At 40.0% G+C, this 18,690-nt stretch overlaps 1 protein-coding gene across 1 annotated transcript in view; it reads left to right on the top strand.

The window, feature by feature from the left end:
• Positions 1-18,690, top strand: part of si:dkey-225n22.4 (collagen alpha-1(XXI) chain) — a 115,697-nt gene that overhangs the window by 77,194 nt on the left and 19,813 nt on the right. Inside the window, exons 23-27 of the mRNA XM_051940349.1 lie at positions 4,637-4,690; positions 6,384-6,437; positions 11,711-11,782; positions 12,184-12,219; positions 17,514-17,558. Coding sequence (XP_051796309.1) covers positions 4,637-4,690; positions 6,384-6,437; positions 11,711-11,782; positions 12,184-12,219; positions 17,514-17,558 — 261 coding nt within the window. The remainder of the gene's footprint in view (positions 1-4,636; positions 4,691-6,383; positions 6,438-11,710; positions 11,783-12,183; positions 12,220-17,513; positions 17,559-18,690) is intronic.

The following is an 18,690-nucleotide window of genomic DNA, read 5'->3' as shown; positions in this document are numbered from 1 at the left end:
TGTGTTGGTGTTTTGGTGTGTATTTTGGTGTGTTTTGGTGTGTTTTAGTGTGTTTTGGTGTGTGTGTTTTGGTGTGTTTTGGTGTGTTTTGATGTGTTTTGGTGTGTTTTGGTGTGTTTTAGTGTGTTTTGGTGTGTGTGTTTTGGTGTGTTTTGGTGTGTTTTGGTGTGTTTTAGTGTGTTTTAGTGTGTTTTGGTGCATGTGTTTTGGTGTGTTTTGGTGCATGTGTTTTGGTGTGTTTTGGTGTGTTTTGGTGTGTTTTGGTGTGTTTTAGTGTGTTTTGGTGCATGTGTTTTGGTGTGTTTTGGTGTGTTTTGGTGCATGTGTTTTGGTGTGTTTTGGTGTGTTTTAGTGTGTTTTGGTGTGTTTTGGTGTGTTTTAGTGTGTTTTGGTGCATGTGTTTTGGTGTGTTTTGGTGCATGTGTTTTGGTGTGTTTTGGTGTGTTTTAGTGTGTTTTGGTGTGTTTTAGTGTGTTTTGGTGCATGTGTTTTGGTGTGTTTTGGTGTGTTTTGGTGTGTTTTGGTGTGTTTTAGTGTGTTTTGGTGCATGTGTTTTGGTGTGTTTTGGTGTGTTTTAGTGTGTTTTGGTGCATGTGTTTTGGTGTGTTTTGGTGTGTTTGGTGTGTTTTGGTGTGTTTTAGTGTGTTTTGGTGTGTTTTAGTGTGTTTTGGTGCATGTGTTTTGGTGTGTTTTGGTGCATGTGTTTTGGTGTGTTTTGGTGTGTTTTAGTGTGTTTTGGTGCATGTGTTTTGGTGTGTTTTGGTGTGTTTTGGTGTGTTTTAGTGTGTTTTGGTGTGTTTTAGTGTGTTTTGGTGCATGGGTTTTGGTGTGTTTTGGTGTGTTTTGGTGCATGTGTTTTGGTGTGTTTTGGTGTGTTTTAGTGTGTTTTGGTGTGTTTTGGTGTGTTTTGGTGTGTTTTAGTGTGTTTTGGTGTGTTTTAGTGTGTTTTGGTGCATGTGTTTTGGTGTGTTTTGGTGCATGTGTTTTGGTGTGTTTTGGTGTGTTTTGGTGTGTTTTAGTGTGTTTTGGTGTGTTTTAGTGTGTTTTGGTGTGTTTTAGTGTGTTTTGGTGCATGTGTTTTGGTGTGTTTTGGTGTGTTTTGGTGCATGTGTTTTGGTGTGTTTTGGTGTGTTTTAGTGTGTTTTGGTGTGTTTTGGTGTGTTTTAGTGTGTTTTGGTGCATGTGTTTTGGTGTGTTTTGGTGCATGTGTTTTGGTGTGTTTTGGTGTGTTTTAGTGTGTTTTGGTGTGTTTTAGTGTGTTTTGGTGCATGTGTTTTGGTGTGTTTTGGTGTGTTTTGGTGTGTTTTGGTGTGTTTTAGTGTGTTTTGGTGCATGTGTTTTGGTGTGTTTTGGTGTGTTTTGGTGCATGTGTTTTGGTGTGTTTTGGTGTGTTTTAGTGTGTTTTGGTGTGTTTTGGTGTGTTTTAGTGTGTTTTGGTGCATGTGTTTTGGTGTGTTTTGGTGCATGTGTTTTGGTGTGTTTTGGTGTGTTTTAGTGTGTTTTGGTGTGTTTTAGTGTGTTTTGGTGCATGTGTTTTGGTGTGTTTTGGTGCATGTGTTTTGGTGTGTTTTGGTGTGTTTTAGTGTGTTTTGGTGCATGTGTTTTGGTGTGTTTTGGTGTGTTTTGGTGTGTTTTAGTGTGTTTTGGTGTGTTTTAGTGTGTTTTGGTGCATGTGTTTTGGTGTGTTTTGGTGCATGTGTTTTGGTGTGTTTTGGTGTGTTTTAGTGTGTTTTGGTGCATGTGTTTTGGTGTGTTTTGGTGTGTTTTGGTGTGTTTTGGTGTGTTTTAGTGTGTTTTGGTGTGTTTTAGTGTGTTTTGGTGCATGTGTTTTGGTGTGTTTTGGTGTGTTTTGGTGCATGTGTTTTGGTGTGTTTTGGTGTGTTTTAGTGTGTTTTGGTGTGTTTTGGTGTGTTTTAGTGTGTTTTGGTGCATGTGTTTTGGTGTGTTTTGGTGTGTTTTGGTGCATGTGTTTTGGTGTGTTTTGGTGTGTTTTAGTGTGTTTTGGTGCATGTGTTTTGGTGTGTTTGGTGTGTTTTGGTGCATGTGTTTGGTGTGTTTTGGTGTGTTTTAGTGTGTTTTGGTGCATGTGTTTTGGTGTGTTTTAGTGTGTTTTGGTGTGTTTGGTGTGTTTTAGTGTGTTTTGGTGCATGTGTTTTGGTGTGTTTTGGTGTGTTTTGGTGCATGTGTTTTGGTGTGTTTTGGTGTGTTTTGGTGCATGTGTTTTAGTGTGTTTTGGTGTGTTTTGGTGTGTTTTGGTGTGTTTTGGTGTGTTTTGGTGTGTTTTGGTGCATGTGTTTTGGTGTGTTTTGGTGTGTTTTAGTGTGTTTTGGTGCATGTGTTTTGGTGTGTTTTAGTGTGTTTTGGTGTGTTTTGGTGTGTTTTGGTGTGTTTTGGTGCATGTGTTTTGGTGTGTTTTGGTGTGTTTTAGTGTGTTTTGGTGCATGTGTTTTGGTGTGTTTTGGTGTGTTTTAGTGTGTTTTGGTGTGTTTTGGTGTGTTTTAGTGTGTTTTGGTGCATGTGTTTTGGTGTGTTTTGGTGTGTTTTAGTGTGTTTTGGTGTGTTTTAGTGTGTTTTGGTGCATGTGTTTTGGTGTGTTTTAGTGTGTTTTGGTGCATGTGTTTTGGTGTGTTTTGGTGTGTTTTGGTGCATGTGTTTTGGTGTGTTTTGGTGTGTTTTAGTGTGTTTTGGTGCATGTGTTTTGGTGTGTTTTGGTGTGTTTTGGTGCATGTGTTTTGGTGTGTTTTGGTGTGTTTTGGTGTGTTTTGGTGCATGTGTTTTGGTGTGTTTTGGTGTGTTTTGGTGTGTTTTGGTGCATGTGTTTTGGTGTGTTTTGGTGCATGTGTTTTGGTGTGTTTTGGTGTGTTTTGGTGCATGTGTTTTGGTGTGTTTTAGTGTGTTTTGGTGTGTTTTGGTGTGTTTTGGTGTGTTTTAGTGTGTTTTGGTGTGTTTTGGTGTGTTTTAGTGTGTTTTGGTGTGTTTTGGTGTGTTTTAGTGTGTTTTGGTGTGTTTTGGTGTGTTTTAGTGTGTTTTGGTGTGTGTGTTTTGGTGTGTTTTGGTGTGTTTTGGTGTGTTTTGGTGTGTTTTGGTGTGTTTTAGTGTGTTTTGGTGTGTGTGTTTTGGTGTGTTTTGGTGTGTTTTAGTGTGTTTTAGTGTGTTTTGGTGCATGTGTTTTGGTGTGTTTTGGTGTGTTTTGGTGTGTTTTAGTGTGTTTTGGTGTGTTTTAGTGTGTTTTGGTGCATGTGTTTTGGTGTGTTTTGGTGCATGTGTTTTGGTGTGTTTTGGTGCATGTGTTTTGGTGTGTTTTGGTGCATGTGTTTTAGTGTGTTTTGGTGCATGTGTTTTGGTGTGTTTTGGTGTGTTTTAGTGTGTTTTGGTGTGTTTTGGTGTGTTTTGGTGTGTTTTGGTGCATGTGTTTTGGTGTGTTTTGATGTGTTTTGGTGTGTTTTGGTGTGTTTTGGTGTGTTTAGGTGTGTTTTGGTGTGTTTTAGTGTGTTTTGGTGCATGTGTTTTGGTGTGTTTTGGTGTGTTTTGGTGTGTTTTGGTGTGTTTTGGTGCATGTGTTTTTGGTGTGTTTTGGTGTGTTTTGGTGCATGTGTTTTGGTGTGTTTTAGTGTGTTTTGGTGTGTTTTGGTGTGTTTTAGTGTGTTTTGGTGTGTTTTGGTGTGTTTTGGTGTGTTTAGGTGTGTTTTGGTGTGTTTTGGTGTGTTTTGGTGCATGTGTTTTGGTGTGTTTTGGTGCATGTGTTTTGGTGTGTTTTGGTGCATGTGTTTTAGTGTGTTTTGGTGCATGTGTTTTGGTGTGTTTTGGTGTGTTTTAGTGTGTTTTGGTGTGTTTTGGTGTGTTTTGGTGTGTTTTGGTGCATGTGTTTTGGTGTGTTTTGATGTGTTTTGGTGTGTTTTGGTGTGTTTTGGTGTGTTTAGGTGTGTTTTGGTGTGTTTTAGTGTGTTTTGGTGCATGTGTTTTGGTGTGTTTTGGTGTGTTTTGGTGTGTTTTGGTGTGTTTTGGTGCATGTGTTTTGGTGTGTTTTGGTGTGTTTTGGTGCATGTGTTTTGGTGTGTTTTAGTGTGTTTTGGTGTGTTTTGGTGTGTTTTAGTGTGTTTTGGTGTGTTTTGGTGTGTTTTGGTGTGTTTTGGTGTGTTTTGGTGCATGTGTTTTGGTGTGTTTTGGTGTGTTTTGGTGCATGTGTTTTGGTGTGTTTTAGTGTGTTTTGGTGTGTTTTGGTGTGTTTTAGTGTGTTTTGGTGTGTTTTGGTGTGTTTTAGTGTGTTTTGGTGTGTTTTGGTGTGTTTTGGTGTGTTTTGGTGTGTTTTGGTGCATGTGTTTTGGTGTGTTTTGGTGTGTTTTGGTGCATGTGTTTTGGTGTGTTTTAGTGTGTTTTGGTGTGTTTTGGTGTGTTTTGGTGTGTTTTGGTGTGTTTTGGTGTGTTTTGGTGCATGTGTTTTGGTGTGTTTTAGTGTGTTTTGGTGTGTTTTGGTGTGTTTTGGTGTGTTTTGGTGGACCTGAACCATCTCATCCTCCCTCGGTTCCTCCTCTCTAAGCCATCATGCACTCCGTCACATTCAGCCTGAAGCACTGAGTCTCGTTCATCTCATTCTCTCTCTTTCTCCTTCTTCCCCTTCATATCTCTCTCCATCCAGGGAGTCCAGGGACCCCAGGGGCCGCCTGGAGAGATCGGCCGAGATGGTCCCAAGGTCTGTGTGTTGAACGTTCTATTCAGTTCTTATGCTGATGTCCTGCTGCTCCTCTAATGTTCCTCCTCCCTGCTGCTCTCTTGATGCTCCCATGGAGAAAACTGCTTTTGGCTGAGAGGGAATCAACTTGTTTGGAATCGATATGTAGGTGTTTCTGAATATGTGATAAATGCCATCCTGCTAAGAACGGTGCATATTAGAACCGCTGATGTGAGTGTGTGTGTGCATTTCTCTCCTCGACAAAAACGCTTTTGTTCTCAGATATTTATGCAAAGTGAAGTTTTACACGGATAGATAGGATCTGTCACTGCACGAAGTTGAAGAGACAAATGAAAACAGGACAACATTTTATGGATGTTAGTTTCTATAAACCTGTAGAAATGACATTAAAGTGACCTTTCTATGTTAAATCGATGGGGAGCCCCTCTTAGGACCCAGGCTTCATCTTCACAGAGATAACTCAGGGGCCACGAGGACATCTTAATATTTCCCTGACCTTGAAATGCACATTTCCTGTCCCTTTGGAATTCGTGTACAAACATGGAGGCAGAGGAGGGAGTTTCATACATATGAAGGTGGAAACTGCCTCTTTGACGTGGTGCTGAGAACCCAGACCTGTTTTCAGTCCAATGCCACCTGATGAAGGGACGGTTCCATCAGTCAATGAGCGACATCAATACACATGTTCAATTACGCACACCCTGATGAGTAAATGAGCTTCGATTGATGCTGTTAAAGGGACTTTGTGAAGCAGTTTGTACTGAGCTAAAGATTCTTACACCTGTGAGGAAGCCTCACCATCAGCTGATATATAAATGTATATATTCTATCAGTCTGACTTCACCCTCTTATTTTAATGGAACACACAATATGTGACAGAGCAGGCTGGTCAGGACATGCAGCTCCGTGTTCATGGCGTCTTAGCATCAAATCCATTTAAACTCTAAAAAATCAGACTGGAATCATTTGGCAATTATGAAAACAAGATGATTATAATGAGTTTTGATCTAAATGCTGATGCTATTAGCTTTAAACAAGTCCACACAGCCAATATCGACCAGCAGTCACTGTTTATTTGTATTTTGACAGATCCCTCTTAGCAGAATGCCACAGCAATCAGCTAATCGTCCCACATTTTAAACAACTCCACTAAATGCTTTCCAGCTGACAGTAAGATTGACATTACAAATGTACCTTACACGTTTAAATATTGTATTATGGAGATGACCATAAATGAGTTCAAAGTTAAAAATATGCCTGTAAAACCCAACAATCCATGGATGCAACAGCAGACAGGAACAGCTCCCCTTTAACAGGAATTTAACCGGATTCGTAACGCTTCCCATTTCCATGTTAGCCCTGACAGCAAGACACTCCTCACGCTTAGAAAAGCTGTCGGTCCTCTAAATTTGCTGCTGTGATTGACACAGCAGGTTAACAGGGAAGAGACCAGTAATGGGACTGGCTGAAAGGATAATGATTAATCACTGCACACAGCAATTTATATTCCACTTCACTTCAATCCTCTGTACATGTCTGCTGCAGCTATATGCATGCAAATAGCAGCTCAGAATGCCCTCAGTGACCTGTGTGCTGCTCTCTGGGATGTTAAAGACAACTCTAAGACCTGGATTAGAGCTGATGATGTGGTCAAAAGGAGGATCTCTGACAGATGTGTGTGTCTTTCCTTTAGGGGAAGTGTGGAGAGCCGGGGACTGCTGGTCCTCTTGGTCCACCAGGCCAGAAGGTGAGTAGAGCTGGACTCCTGTTCAGTAGGATTTACTTCACTGTTGCTAGAAGGGTAGGTTCTAACAGCTCACTTCAAAAACACTTCTTTAATGTCAGTCATTTAAGGCTTAAATTAATCAGAAGATGAGAGGAAACAAGGTAACTGCTCTTTGTTTAACCGTTCAAATGTTCAGACTCCCTTCCAGAGAGGGTTCAGTCACCCAAATTTCACGACAACATTATGATGCTATATCTATATTTATATTTTTAGATGAATCTCCAGTTTCTACACAGAAAACCCTGAGTGGGATTGTTATATAATATCTTGAAATATTGCAAAAAAGAGAAAAGTTTTCACACCTGGCTGAGTTGTAAAAGTTTGCATATCAATAAAAGTAAACTGAGATGATGTTCAGTGGAAACGATGATGTCCAGGAAGCATGAAAGGACAAAAAGTAGCAGCAGTCAGAAATGCTCCTCTCTAAGCAGCGTTAATGCATTTTTACTAGATTTTTACTGTATTTCTAACTAGATTTTACTACATTTTCACTATATTTTACTGTATTTTTTAAAGATTTTTTACTATGTTTTAGTTTTTAAAAAAATATTTTACAATATTTTTTACTGCATTTTGTTATAGTTTTACAGTGTTTTTACTATTTTTTCAAACATTTGTCCTCATGTAGACATGTAAGACGTGGAATAAGCGGTTTTGATGAAATGTCACATTTTAATCTTATTATGGCCTGTTTTTCCCAAATGAACCATACGTCACCTCTGATACATTCAGCGAAACATTCAAACTCTGATGATTCTTTGTGCATTCATCGTTTATAAGTATGATAAACTGTGCAATTTTTGTGATGGTTAAAAGAGAAGTTTTCAGTCCTGCCCGTGGGTTTTTGGGTACAGACGGTTACGAGGACAGAAATGTCGTGCCTCCATCATATAATTGCACAAATAGCTTCCCCAGCTGTTTATCGTCACGAACCAACTCCTAAATATTTGCATAATGATGGAAGATGGAAACATTAATTAGGATGGCACATTTACTTGGCAGATTTTTCGCAGAATTTGGTTAAAAACTTGTGCTTCACTCAAATAGAGACGTAGCAAATGTCAGTACCGCCAAGGAGACATGAAGAAAAATGTTGGGCTGGGTTTTAGCAGGTTTGATGCATCGCCAGCTCAAAGTCTGGACTCAGCCAAGATATTCAGATGGCTCAATGCACAGCCTGTGTGCAACAAAATGCTGCTTTTCCAATTCTACGAATACAAATATGCAACTAAATGTTTCAATAACAGCAAAAATCTATGTTCTGTACACAGAAATACAATTTAAAACCTCAACAAATAACAAACTCTGTCCATATCATGGGTGTCCAACTCATTCTAGTCCAGGTTCCACATTCAGCCCAATTTGATCTCAAAGGACTGGTAAAATCACAGAATAATAACCTGTAACTCTAAAATGTTCCTATGTTTTACTTCAAAAATGTTGACATGTAAGGAATTATCTTTTTGCAAAACATCATGAAGAACTTGTAATTTCTGGAAAAACCAAAAAGTGAAATTTCATCAACATTCAGCCTCAGTTTATCATTTCCACATTACAACTTTCAGATTAGGGCTGCACAGTGTGTAGTGGTTAGCACTTTCTCCTTGCAGCAAGAAGATCCCCGGTTCAAATCCCGGCCTGGTCCTGGGATCTTTCTGCATGGAGTCTGCATGTTCTCCCTGTGCATGCGTGGGTTTTCTCCGGGTACTCCGGCTTCCTCCCACAGTCCAAAAACATGCTGAGGTTAATTGGTTACTCTAAATTGTCCGTAGGTGTGAATGTGAGTGTGATTGTGTGTCTGTATATGTAGCCCTGTGACAGACTGGTGACCTGTCCAGGGTGTCCCCTGCCTTCACCAGAGTCAGCTGGGATAGACTCCAGCACCCCCCATGACCCTAGTGAGGATAAAGCGGTGGATAGAGAATGGATGGATGGATGGATGGATGGATGGATGGCAGTTCCAGATCACAGAGTGTCTACAAAGGAACACAACATTTAGTCACAGCTTTCTGGAACTGAACCAAAAACAAGACAAAATATTACAAAAACAAGACAGTCAATGGCAAAAAAATAATAGACAATTAACACAAAACAAAAGAGAAAGAGACAAAAAATTAGACAAAAAAGTTACGAAGCAACAAAAAATGGACAAATGAGACTAAAATTATACAAATGACACATATGGGACAAAAAATGGCAAAAAGGAAACACAAAACGCCAAAAACAGGAGACAAATCTCAAAAATCAGGCAATAAAGACAAAAAACAACAGAAACAAGACAAAATATTTAAAAAATGAGACCTAAAATGACAAAAAATGAGACAAAAAGTTACAAACTGATAAAAAATGAAAAAAATTAGACAAATGAGACAAAAAATAAACAATACAACAAAAATAAAACAAAACATCGATTAAAGCAAAACACAATATGAAAAAACTAAGAGAAAACACAAGCGAGACAAAAGAGATAAAAAACGACACAAAGAGAGAAAAACAAGAACAGGTACAAATATTACAAAAATGAGAAATACAATGACAACAGTGAGAAAAAAGTGGACAGATGACAAAAGTCAGACAACAGAGACAGACAAAAAAAACAGGACAAAACATTACAAAAATGAGACACAAAATAACAATGAACAATCTAGTGTACAGTGGGTATGGAAAGTATTCAGACCCCTTGAAATGTTTCACTCTCTGTGTCATTGCAGCAATTTGCCAAAATCAAAAAAGTTCATTTTATTTCTCATGAATGTACACTCAGCACCCCATCTTGACAGAAAAAAACAGAAATGTAGAAATGTTTGCAAATGTATTAAAAAAGAAAAACTGCAATATCACATGGTCAGAAGTATTCAGAGCCTGTGCTCAGTATTGAGTAGAAGCACCCTTTTCAGCTCGTACAGCCATGAGTCTTCTTGGGAATGACACAACAAGTTTTTCACACCTGGATTTGGGGATCCTCTGCCATTCTTCTTGCAGATCCTCTCCAGTTCTGTCAGGTTGGATGGTGAACGTTGGTGGACAGACATTCTGAGGTCTCTGCAGAGATGCTCCATTGGGTTTAGGTCAGGGCTCTGGCTGGGCCAGTCAAGAACGGTCACAGAGTTGTTGTGAAGCCACTCCTTTGTTATTTTAGCTGTGTGCTTAGGGTCATTGTCCTGTTGAAAGGTGAACCTTCGGCCCAGTCTGAGGTCCTGAGCACTCTGGAAGAGGTTTTCCTCCAGGAGATCTCTGTACTTGGCCGCATTCATCCTTCCTTCAATTGCAACCAGTCGTCCTGTCCCTGCAGCTGAAAAACACCCCCCCCCCCACAACATGATGCTCCCACCACCATGTTTCACTGTAGGGATTGTATTGGGCAGGTGATGAACAGTGCCTGCTTTTCTCCACACATACCGCTTAGAATTAACACCAGAAAGTTCAATCTTGGTCTCATCAGACCAGAGAATCTTATTTCTCATAGTCTGGGAGTCCTTCATGTGTTTTTTCAAACTCTATGCTTTCATGTGTCTTTCACTGAGGAGAGGCTTCCGTCGGGCCACTCTGCCATAAAGCCCCGACTGGTGGAGGGCTGCAGTGATAGTTGACTTTGTGGAACTTTCTCCTATCTCCCGACTGCATCTCTGGAGCTCAGCCACAGTGATCTTTGGGTTCTTCTTTACCTCTCTCACCAAGGCTCTTCTCCTACCATTGCTCAGTTTGGCTGGACGGCCAGGTCTAGGAAGAGTTGTGGTCGTCCCAAACTTCTTCCATTTGAGGATTATGGAGGCCACTGTGCTCTGAGGAACCTTGAGTGCTGCAGAAATTCTTTTGTAACCTTAGCCAGATCTGTGCCTTGCCACAATTCTGTCTCTGAGCTCCTTGGGCAGTTCCTTCCACCTCATGATTCTCATTTGCTCTGACATGCACTGTGAGCTGTAAGGTCTTATATAGACAGGTGTGTGCCTTTCCTAATCAAGTCCAATCACTTTAATTAAACACAGCTGGACTCCAATAAAGAAGCAGAACCATCTTGAGGAGGATCAGAAGAAATGGACAGCATGTGAGTTAAATATGAATGTCGCTGCAAAGGGTCTGAATACTTCTGACCATGTGATATTTCAGTTTTTCTTTTTTAATACATTTGCAAACATTTCTACATTTCTGTTTTTTTCTGTCAAGATGGGGTGCTGAGTGTACATTCATGAGAAATAAAATGAACTTTTTTGATTTTGGCAAATGGCTGCAATGACACAGAGTGAAAAATTTCAAGGGTCTGAATACTTTCCATACCCACTGTATTTTACTTTCTGATCCAAACAACTTGTCATGGTCTAGAAATTATTTTAAATTTATAGTTTTACTAATTTACAATCTGCAGTTAATGTCTTCTCTGTAATTTTTACACTTTGAGGGCCGGATCGGACCCTCTGGAGGACCACTTTTGGACCACGGGCCTCATGTTGGACACCGATGGTCTATATGAAATATATTTATTATGTTTTTAATGAAGCCTTTACCCTGTGATCAGGCTCTTTCTATATATTTACAACTGATGACAACTGAGAAATCAACAGTAAAATCTTATTATATATTAAAAAAAACACAAATTTCTGCTTTAACTGATTCAAAGATGACAGAAGAAGTTAACTTTTATGTAGTTTTTCTAAACAAAGAGTCAGTATTGGATAGCACGAAGACTATTTGTGCCTTTATTCCCAGAAAGTCTGGCCTGTCGCCCACGTAAAGGTGAAGGTTTTAAAGTCGTCTCGGTGCTGGGTTCCTCCTGTTTCCACCAGTCTGCAGTCTGCTTCCTCCTCATGACTGACAGCCACACTTTTAATGCCACTTGTTTGTTAAGTGACATGTTTCTGAGCAATTACGCCCACAAATGTCATTTTACGCCCACAAATGTGATTTCAGAAACAATCTGAGTTGTCTGTGCCGTGCTGCTTAATTACAGGTAACTTTGGTTCTTTTCAAGGTGCCGTCTTTCGTGTTGCTTCAGAAGTGATGAGTTCACGAGTAAAGCAGAAAAGTTTTCAAGCAGACGTATTTAACCAGCCTTGATTAACGGATGTTACTGGAGACAGAACACACAAACACACGCTTGGAAACTTTTAAAACTTTTATTTCTCCTTTTATGTGTTGGATAAAGAAGGTGAAGTTTCCAGACTAACACATGGTGGACATTAAAGGACAGAACATCCTCCACCTCTTCTCTTTTGATGACTGTTCTTTGACCTGTCCAGGGCTCAGCGGGTGAGCCGGGCTTTCCAGGCCAGCCGGGTGCCATGGGCCTGCCGGGGTTTAAAGGCCATAAGGTGAGAGTCAACTCAAATACCAACACAGAAATAGAATCTAACAGACAAACCTGCTTTTATTTGTACTTAATGAAGTCTGCAAACAGCACCAGAGGCTCACCCTATGAATGATTTATAGCGCTGCTGTCAGGAGTGTACACGATTTAAATGTTGTACGGTGGAAACACTGACAGCCCAACATAACACATACTTGTTGATGTATTATTTATTTTGTGCTTCGATGACATGATTAAATTTAATGGGGCTGAAGGTTGTCCTTCACACATCAGATAAAGGCAGAACAACCAGCGTGCGGCTTGGTTGGCTGTACAGTAGCAGGATGGTATTATTGTTACTAACGTAGAAGTCTGACTGCACCCTGAATGTGAAGCTGTTCTAATATGCTGATGTTGTCTGCTTAGGGGGAGAGAGGAGAGGCTGGCCCTAAAGGAAACCAGGTATGGAGACTTTTCTTCTCCTCCCACTGCTACTGGATAGGCCTGTTACAGCTTTCAGTCAGTAAAAGTTTGGACACAACTCATTACAGCAGAGATGTCAAACTCATTTTAGTTCAACTTACTTCCACATTCAGCCCAATTTGACCTCAAGTGACCTGTAAAATCACAGCATAATAACTTTAACTATAGCTTTGCTTTAGTGCAGGAAAGATACATTCTGAAAATGTTCACATTTAAGGAATTTTTTTTTTTTTTACAAAACATCATGAACAACCTGAAATTTCTTAAGAAAAATAAGTTCAATTTCATCAACATTCCTCCTCAGTTTCTCATTTCCACATTACAACTTCCAGATCACAGAGTGTCTACAAAGCAACACAACATTTAGTCACATCTGGAACTGAACCACGGAGGATTTACTGGAGGATCACAATGACAAAAGTCAGATCAGATATGAAAAAAAACAAAAACAAGAAAAAAAATACTGAAAGAACGAGACACAAAGTGACAAAAACATGGACAAGTGACACAAGTGAGACAAAAAAACAAATAAAGCAAAACACAAAATGAAAAAAAGACAAAAAATATATATATAAAATATATCTATAGTTTTACTAATTTACAATCTGCAGTTAATGTCTTCTCTGTAGTTTTTACACTTTGAGGGCCGGATTGGACCCTCTGGAGGACCACTTTTGGACCACGGGCCTCATGATGGACACTCCTGCATGAAAAGATTGTCAGTGTTTTATGTATTTTATATTATAGAACAAAACTGCAGACATCAGAAGTATAACTTTGAATATCAAAAAAATGGATTTGTCCAGTGAAAAAAATGTGAGCAAAGCAAATTCTACCTTCATGTGGTCGTCACCTGGAGAGTCTTAAAGGAGTTCCCTCACATTCTGTGAGCTTGTTGGCTGTTTTTCCTTCGCTTTGCAGTCAGACTCATCACACTCCGTCTGAGTTGGGTTAAGGTCAGTGGTTCTGGAGGCCAGGTCATGTGACACAGGATGCAGCCTGGACAGTTTCAGATCATTGCTCTGCTGGAATACAAATGTTGGTCCAGCTGAGCTCAGTCCAGACGAGGTGTGCTGCTGCAGGGTGTGTGGTAGCCATGCTGGTTTAGTGGATGCTGAATTCTGAATAAATCACCAACAATGCCACCAGCAAACCCTAAACTCTTAAAACACAGGCCAGAAGGAGGTGCAAAAGTGTATTTTCCTCTCACATCAATCGAATTACAACTGACTGAAAGGTTTATATGGAATTTTTGCTCAGTGATGCCAAAGAAATTCTGCCTAAACTTCAATTCACTGACTGTTGCTGACTGTAATGAACAAATCCTCTGTAGTAGAGGGAACTCTTCTTTTCCTGGGGCTGTTCTCATAAGTACCAATTCAACAGCTCTGAATTCTTACATTTCCTGCACTGACTAACCTTCATGTGCTAAAAAAGTGATGGTGTGTTTCTTTTTACTGAGCAGAGTGGTTCTTTCTGCTACAGGTGGTAAATAGGGCTATTTACTCTGCAGGGTGTCCTTAAAGTCTGAACACAGGAAATCCCATTAACTATCCTTTTTTGCCTCCACAGAGTAAATATGGATTTATCAGAACAAGAAAGAGTTGAACTGGTACTTCTCAGTTGACGTGAAGTATGGACTTATGGAACGATAGCAGATGAATTCAATTATCCAAGGAGGATTCCTCTTGGCTTTTCCATAGTGCTGAAGGTGGTTAAAGAGTTTAAAGAATCAAACAGTGTCATGGACAAACTCTGTTCTGGATGACTACAGGTATCAGACCAAACATAAGAGTTGGTCATGGCTAAAATTCATACTAACACCAAAAACTTCCCTACCCCTAACCCTACAAAACCTACCCCTACTACCCCTAACCCTACAAAACCTACCCCTACTACCCCTAACCCTACTAATCCTTATCCTACTAATCCTAACCCTACTAACCCTAACCTTATCTTTCCATATGTCCATCCTTCTCATACACTGAGAAGTACCAGTTCAACTCTTTGTTCTATTCTCAAAGTCATATTTAGTCTGTGGAGGAAAAGAATATACAATTATGAGATTTCCTACGTTTCCAGACTTTAGGGACCCTGTATATTACTTTAGCACAACATAACTGATGTTCCCGAACACATTAAGAACAAAATAATTCCACTTATGAACTTGAAAAAACTCACTTGTTACCTGGAACTCATTCCAGGAAATGACTCCATGACGCTCGTTGACATAGGTCCAGTAGGATGCAAAGCTAAATCTATGATATTAAACACATTCTGAAGAACTGTGAGAACTGTAGAAGTAAAGACAGATGTTGTACTGTATGTAAATGATCAAGCATCATCAGTACTAAAGCTGAGGAGAGCTCAACAAAAAGCCTCTCAGAGATCTGCGTCCATGTGCAGAAATCACAACATTTTTTAATGCAAAAATAAATTAATCATGAACGTATTCTGCTCTGGTACCACTTACAGTTAATTGACTTTTTGCCAACAACCATCAACCATTAATACAAAATCGCACCATAGCTGATTAAATACTGTAGCTTCAGGCTACAAAAAGTGTTTTCATTTAATTTTTAATAGTGTTTTTTTCATAATATTTTTTTGTTTTTATCTGAGAGTCAGTAGCAAAGTCTTCGACAGGAAACAAGCTAATTGTGTCTCTTCAGCCCGTGAATGAATTTGTAAGTTCTGGTTGGAAGCCTGACGCTCCTTTTTAAATGTGTCAGACTTAACACCAGAGGAGCTAATTCATGTTAGGAGGCACAGCTTGCATGTTGCATATTTGATGAAGCCGGTCCCTGGGTCACAGAGAGGAGAGATGCCGTGTTGTGAGTTTATTTCTAAATGTTTCCACTGGGGCTAAAATTATTCCAACCTGAAACACATCAAGTAGAGTTTCCATTTAAACACAAGCTTAACCAGTGGAATAAATGCATCATGAAAAAAAACTGCATTGGAGTGGTTCCAGTAGCCATGTTCTCCTCCTGCCTTTTGCCAGAACATAGTTATGTTTATGGCACTTTCACCTTCACCAAATACTAGCACCACATCATAACACATGTCATTTCAGTTTACATCGTAAAGTCAAAACCCAACGGTATTATAGAGAGAAACCCGACACTTCCTCTGGAGTGACAGAAGGAGGCCTCCGTCAGAAGCAGAACTGGAGAGTCTGCCTGAAAGAGTTGCTTCATGCTGCTGCTGCTGTAGTCATTCAGATCTACACAGGCGATTAGGTAGCATCAAATCAGATTGTAATAATTTATTTTCCACACTCTCAATATGTACAATATCTGATGTCTTTTTACACGCGCCACCATTCAAAAACGTTATGGATTTCAAAGGCTCAAATGCTGGGCAAGAGACATGACAAAACCCAGAATTAAAGATTTTATTTTTACAAAAACAGGATCAGAACACAGAAATACTCAAAAGGGGAGACTGAAAACTACCACTAAGGGCAAAGAAATCAAAGTAGTGTTCTGTAACCAAAACTCTAAGATGAAGAAACAAAAATCATCACTTAAGGGTGAAAACGACAACCAGGAATCAAAACCCTCAACTAAGACTCAAGAACTACAACTAGAACTACAACTAGGACTCAAGAACTACAACTAGAACTACAGCTAGGACTCAAGAACTACAACTAGAACTACAACTAGAGGTCAAATTACAACCAGGATTCAAGAACTACAACTAGAACTACAACTAGGACTCAAGAACTACAACTAGAACTACAGCTAGGACTCAAGAACTACAACTAGAACTACAACTAGAGGTCAAATTACAACCAGGATTCAAGAACTACAACTAGAACTACAACTAGGACTCAAGAACTACAACTAGAACTACAGCTAGGACTCAAGAACTACAACTAGAACTACAACTAGAGGTCAAGAACTACAACAGGAAGTAGCAGGAAGCCATTTCCAGTTAAGCAATAAATAACTCTGAATGTGGTGTAACAAAAAAGTTTAGTCACTTAGAAATGTTCTTATTTTTGAAAGAAAGTTTTTTTTCAATCAAGATCACATTAAATGAGTGATAAATCCAGTGTAGACAGTGTTAATGTGGTAAATGACTATTCTATCTGTAAACAGCTGATTTTTAATGGAATATCTCCATAGGGGTACAGAGGAACATTTCCAGCAACCATCACTCCTGTGTTCTAATGCTACATTGTGTTAGCTAATGGTGCTGAAAGGCTCATTGATGATTAGAAAACTGTTGAGCGCATGGATAAAAGTGTGAGTTTTCATATAAAACATGGAATTGTCTGGATGAGATCAGACTTTTGAACAAAGCAGTAGTAAACTCTGTGTGCAGACTGGCTGGTAGACAGAAACACTCTGTTTGTTGAAACAATGCTTTGGTTGTTCTTTTCCGAGCTGAAGCAATTAATTAATTAATTAGTCACTGAACAGAAACTTAATCAGCGACTGATTAATCATTTAAGCCATCTTTGTCTGGCAGTAGCACCAAATGTTCTCCAGTTACAGCTCCCCAACTGCCAGAGTTTTCCTCACTCTAATTTTAGTCAGGATTTTTCTGACCAGCCTGTTCTGAGAGCAGAGCAGGAAATATCCGTCTCCACAGTGATTAAAGATGTGTGCAGCAACTATTGCAGTGATTCAGCATTGCTGTGCTAATTTGAATGTATTATGTTGCACTGATTTCCATCATAATGGTGATCAGGGTATGTGGACAGTTTAAGCAGCTTCAGTATGTTAGATTAAGTGGAAGAAGTCAGTTGAGTCTAATAGGAAGCTTTCATTACACCTAACGCCTCGGCAATGCAGCAGCTTCTAGTCAGCATCAGGCTCAGATGGAACAACGGTTTTATTCTCTCTTTACGTGCACTAACGGAAGACAGCGTGGTGACTCAGAGGAGGAAGCAGGGCGGTGTGTTACAGTTCTGTGGGATGTAGTTGGAAAGCCACACACCAGATAAAAAGTCAGGTTTGTTAAAGGTCACTGCAAGCCAATTCCTATCCGCTCTCTCCCCGGGTTTCTCTTATTGGCTGCTAGTGGTAATCATGACCTTTTCTCCATCACACACACACACACACACACACACACACACACACACACACACACACACACACACACACAGAATGAAGACATGGACCAGCACACACTACTACACACACCGTCATTACACACATTCAATCTTTCTTTTGCAAACACACACACTGTGAAGCCATGCGTGCACGTGTGTAAACAAACTGACACAAACCTCCAGTCCATCATGATGTGTGTGTTTGCAGGGGGAACGAGGCGCCGATGGAGATCCGGGGACTCCTGGTCTACCTGTAAGTGTAGAGTCTTTGTGCTTCCACTGGGGGGCAGCGATGCTCATGTTTCCAGGACTTTAAATGTGTGTGTTTGTGTGTGTGAACCCAATGTCCCCACAAGGGCACGGGGATGAGAAACAGCCCTCGCTTGCAAGGAGCTAATTTAGGACTTATGCGTCTGGTTAAGATGCCAGTTATGTAAGGCTGGGTTCGAATTATCGGCAGGATATTAATAAGAATTCAGGTTTTAAAATCAAATTTGAGTGCTGATAATTTATTACCACCAGTACCATGATCTAATTTACACATACTGCTCTGTTTCTATTGCTTTTGTAGTTGCTCTGCATTTAATAACATAAATCTCCTGATAAAAGTCACCATAAAACTTTATCACAAAATAAATATGATAATAATAAACTCCACTAACACAACACCTCTCTCAAAGTGGCTTTACGAGGTGTTTTACAAGATTAAAATCCAACAGCATATAAAAAAACATAAAAATGCAGTAAAAGAAAACAGTACAATCAAACAGCAGTGCAGAAAAAGCAGGGACCTTCCAAACAGTAACATAAAATACAGTCCAGAAGTAAGCTTCTAGCACGGGCTCACAGAGAGGTAACTGGTTTAGCTGAGCTAATCTGGATAGGGGACTTGTTCCAGAGTTTTGGGGCCCCATGGCAAAACCACGACCAGCTCTGGTGTTCAGGCTCAGACATCTCATGGGGGATCAGAGGACCAAGGTTCAGAGTCAAGTGGACGCAGTGCAGACACTCAGCAGGCTGAATAATGGACATTATGCTGCAAATCAGTGGTCAGTTTACAGGGTTACTGTTTCTAAAATGAGAAGATGAAGAAGGTGAGAGCAGCAGATCTGAGAGAGCAGTCAGGGTTTCAGTCAAATCAGTTTCAGAGCCCAAAGACCTTTTCCATTTAGTCTGTTATAGCTTTTTGTGCATGTAAAAGGTCCACAGATTTACAGTTTATAACTTGCACACAGGGCTGCACAGTGAATCAGTGGTTAACACCATCGCCTCACAGCTAGAAGATCCCCGGTTCACATCCCGGCCTGGGATCTTCCTGCATGGAGTCTCCATGTTCTCCTGTACATGTGGGATTTTCTCCAGGTTCTCCAGCTTCCTCCCTCAGT

The sequence above is a fragment of the Acanthochromis polyacanthus genome, chromosome 20 (assembly GCF_021347895.1).
Source record: "Acanthochromis polyacanthus isolate Apoly-LR-REF ecotype Palm Island chromosome 20, KAUST_Apoly_ChrSc, whole genome shotgun sequence".
Lineage (NCBI taxonomy): Eukaryota > Metazoa > Chordata > Actinopteri > Pomacentridae > Acanthochromis > Acanthochromis polyacanthus.
The sequence above is the reverse complement of the archived record's forward strand: the minus strand, read 5'-3'. Positions and strand labels throughout refer to the sequence as shown.